Source organism: Erythranthe guttata, chromosome 3 (genome assembly GCF_056151865.1).
Source record: "Erythranthe guttata isolate IM_541 chromosome 3, IM_541, whole genome shotgun sequence".
NCBI classification, from domain to species: domain Eukaryota; kingdom Viridiplantae; phylum Streptophyta; class Magnoliopsida; order Lamiales; family Phrymaceae; genus Erythranthe; species Erythranthe guttata.
In genome coordinates, this window is record NC_142535.1 from 8,726,631 (window position 1) to 8,729,555 (window position 2,925).

Sequence of the window (2,925 nt, forward strand, 5' to 3'; positions counted from 1 at the left end):
TTATGTATTTTTCAATTAAATCGAAAATTACCATATGTATGGCGGAAGCGTTAAGGTACGTTGACTATGTGATTAGTTTATGCATGTAATCGAAATTAGTTCGATCTAAAAATTTTAAATTCCGCTGCGTATACATGCACGATCCCCAACAGTGGTATCAGAGCCACGGGTTAATCGTTTATTTGTCAACGTGTTTATCGTTTTCGAAAGCATGCTTCGATTTGTTGAATTGTTGAATTATTGGTGTTATCAAATTGGGTGTTTTAATATTAATTAAATATTTTGAATAAATCAGAAAATATAAAATTTTTAATTTTGAAAAATTCGTTTTTTTGCTGCTGTTTTTCAGCTGACCGAACCGGCCCGGTTGAACCGGTCCGACCGGTGCGGTCAGCACAACAAAAAAAAAAAAAAAAAAAATATTTTGATTTTCTGAAATTAATATTAAAAATTAATTGATTTTTAATTTTTGAAATTATTTATCAATTAAACCCAATTAGATAATTGATCCATTAATTTAATTTGAATTCAAAGAATAGTGTTGGATTAATTATTTAATTTAATCGTTAAATTAATCTAATTAATGGAACACAAATTAGATAGCAAATAATTAATGGACTTCATTCTTATTTGATTGATTTATGAATGAAGGGAGTCCGTTAATTATATTTGCAATTTATCGTATTAATTAAATAATTCATGAGATGAATAATTGTGATTAAGTACGATGATGATCGTATGTCTCTCTTAGGATCAATATGCGTTTCCACATACCTAGAGAACATAGTTGTAGGAATCACAAACGATCATAACCTAAAACTTCCGATGAGCTAATAAGATTTAATAAATAAAATCCCTCATTCTTAATTAAGAAAAATTATCAAGCTATAAAGAAAAACCAAATTGTTGAATTTTTCTTTCCTTCTACCAACAATTAAATTATGTGTAGCCTCTCATAATAGTGCAGTAAGCCGTGTTAGCGGGGAGTGCTATTGTGGGATAAGCTGTAATTTAATTGACATTAGATGGAGATACGGTCATAGATAAAATTATGTTGGATTAATGTGGTCGGCTAGATTAACTAGGGATTGCATTAGTTCGATATAGTTGGATCTATGACATCTCATATTGGTAGGCTAGACTTGACACACGAAGATTTTGATATTCGCTAGATTAACTTAGGTCATTATCAAGTGTGAGGTAAATCGATCTTTAGGGTCACATAGTGATGTGATTGATAGTACTCTACCTTTAGGCTTATGTAATCGGGATAGATTAACTACGGGTTACATTAGCGCTATTGGACCTAAAGCCCATTAAAGAAAAATAAGTTTTCTCGATTGTCTGCTAGAGGGTGGTGGAATTCGATAAAATTAGTGGGAGAACAATTAAAACATAAAAGTCCAAAATTTTAATTGTAACGATTATTACGAACTAAACTCTAATTATTGTCTTCTTAAAATTTTCTCAGCAACAATGTCCAAACATCCCCTTTCCTCAATCCTCGACCAAAACAAACTCACCGGTCCAAACTATTTGGATTGGCTTCGCAATCTGAAACTTGTGCTCCAAGTCGAGGAGCATCTCTATGTGCTCAATGAACGCCCCCCCGCTGCTCTTCCTGCGACTGCTACTGCTGACGAGACTGCCACTTTCGAGGCATGGAAGAAGGACGACCTCCATGCGAGGTGCTACATGCTAGCATCCATGGTGCCAGAGCTCGCGAGGAAGTATGAGTCTCACGTGCATGCTTATGATATCAAGCACCATCTTGAAAGCATGTACAGTGAGAATACTAGGGCATCGAGGTACTCAGCTACCAAGGAGTTGATCACCATGAGGCTGCGTGAAGGGGCTTCGGTCCACGAGCACGGTCTCAAGATGATCACTCTCCTTGAGAAGCTGGTGAGCCTTGATGTCACCCTCCCGGCCGAGCTCTCGGTGGATTTGATCCTACTGTCCCTTCCTAGTTCTTATGAATCGTTCATAGTGAACTTCAACATGAACAAGCTCGATCCACCATTGGATGAGTTGTTGAACATGTTGGTCAGCTATGAGTCCACGATCAAGAAGGAGAAATCTGTTCTCCTAGTTGCTCCTTCTGCGAAGAAAGGTTCTTTGCAGAAGAAAAGGAAAGAAAGGAGTTTCGGCCCGAGCAAGAAACTTGAGAAGGGCGAGTCGAGCGGAGTGAAGAATGACAAGGTCACCAAGCAAGTTGATGACGCTTGCCATCATTGTGGAAAGAAGGGCCATTGGCGACGCAACTGCAAGGCTTACCTCGATCAGAAACGTTCTGAAAAGGGTACGTATTTAGTTGAAGTTAATTTGTCCGTTAAATCTTCTGCTTGGGTATTGGATACTGGTTGTGGCTCACATCTTTGTAATGATTTGCAGCTCATGACAAGAAGTAGGAAGCTTAATGTGGGTGAGACCTACCTAAGAATGGGCAACGGAGCAAGGGTTGCTGCTGAAGCCATTGGGACAATTTATCTTTCTGTTTTGGATTCTAGTTTTTCCATTGTTTTGAACAATTGTTTATTTGTTCCGTCACTTATTCGAAACCTTATTTCTATTCCTGTTTTGGATAATGAAGGTTTTACTTTTGTTTTTGGAAATTCGATTTGCATTATACAAAAGGATCAAAATATGATTTGTAAGGGACAACTTATAAACAACTTATATAAACTAAATCCAAGTGAAATACCAATTAACGTTATATCAGCAAAACGAAAAGATATAAGTCTTAACCCCGCACAACTTTGGCACGCTCGACTAGGTCATATTTCCTTGAGAAGGATGAACAAATTTGTAAGTGAAGGATTGTTCTCCTTGGAGGACGTGAAATCACTTCAAACTTGTGTATCCTGCCTTAAAGGAAAAATGACCAAGACTCCCTTCAAAGGGAAGATGGACAAGCCGAGGGTC

The 2,925-nt window shown here is 37.3% G+C and overlaps 1 protein-coding gene across 1 annotated transcript; it reads left to right on the forward strand.

Moving 5' to 3' along the window:
* The first annotated feature begins 957 nt into the window (after nucleotides 1-957).
* Nucleotides 958-2,664, forward strand: LOC148771715 (uncharacterized). The gene is made up of 2 exons (XM_088816038.1): nucleotides 958-2,302; nucleotides 2,395-2,664. Exons 1-2 carry the CDS (start codon nucleotides 1,477-1,479, stop codon nucleotides 2,409-2,411), a joined length of 843 nt encoding a protein of 280 aa, XP_088672164.1. The 5' UTR covers nucleotides 958-1,476; the 3' UTR covers nucleotides 2,412-2,664.
* Nucleotides 2,665-2,925: the final 261 nt, after the last annotated feature.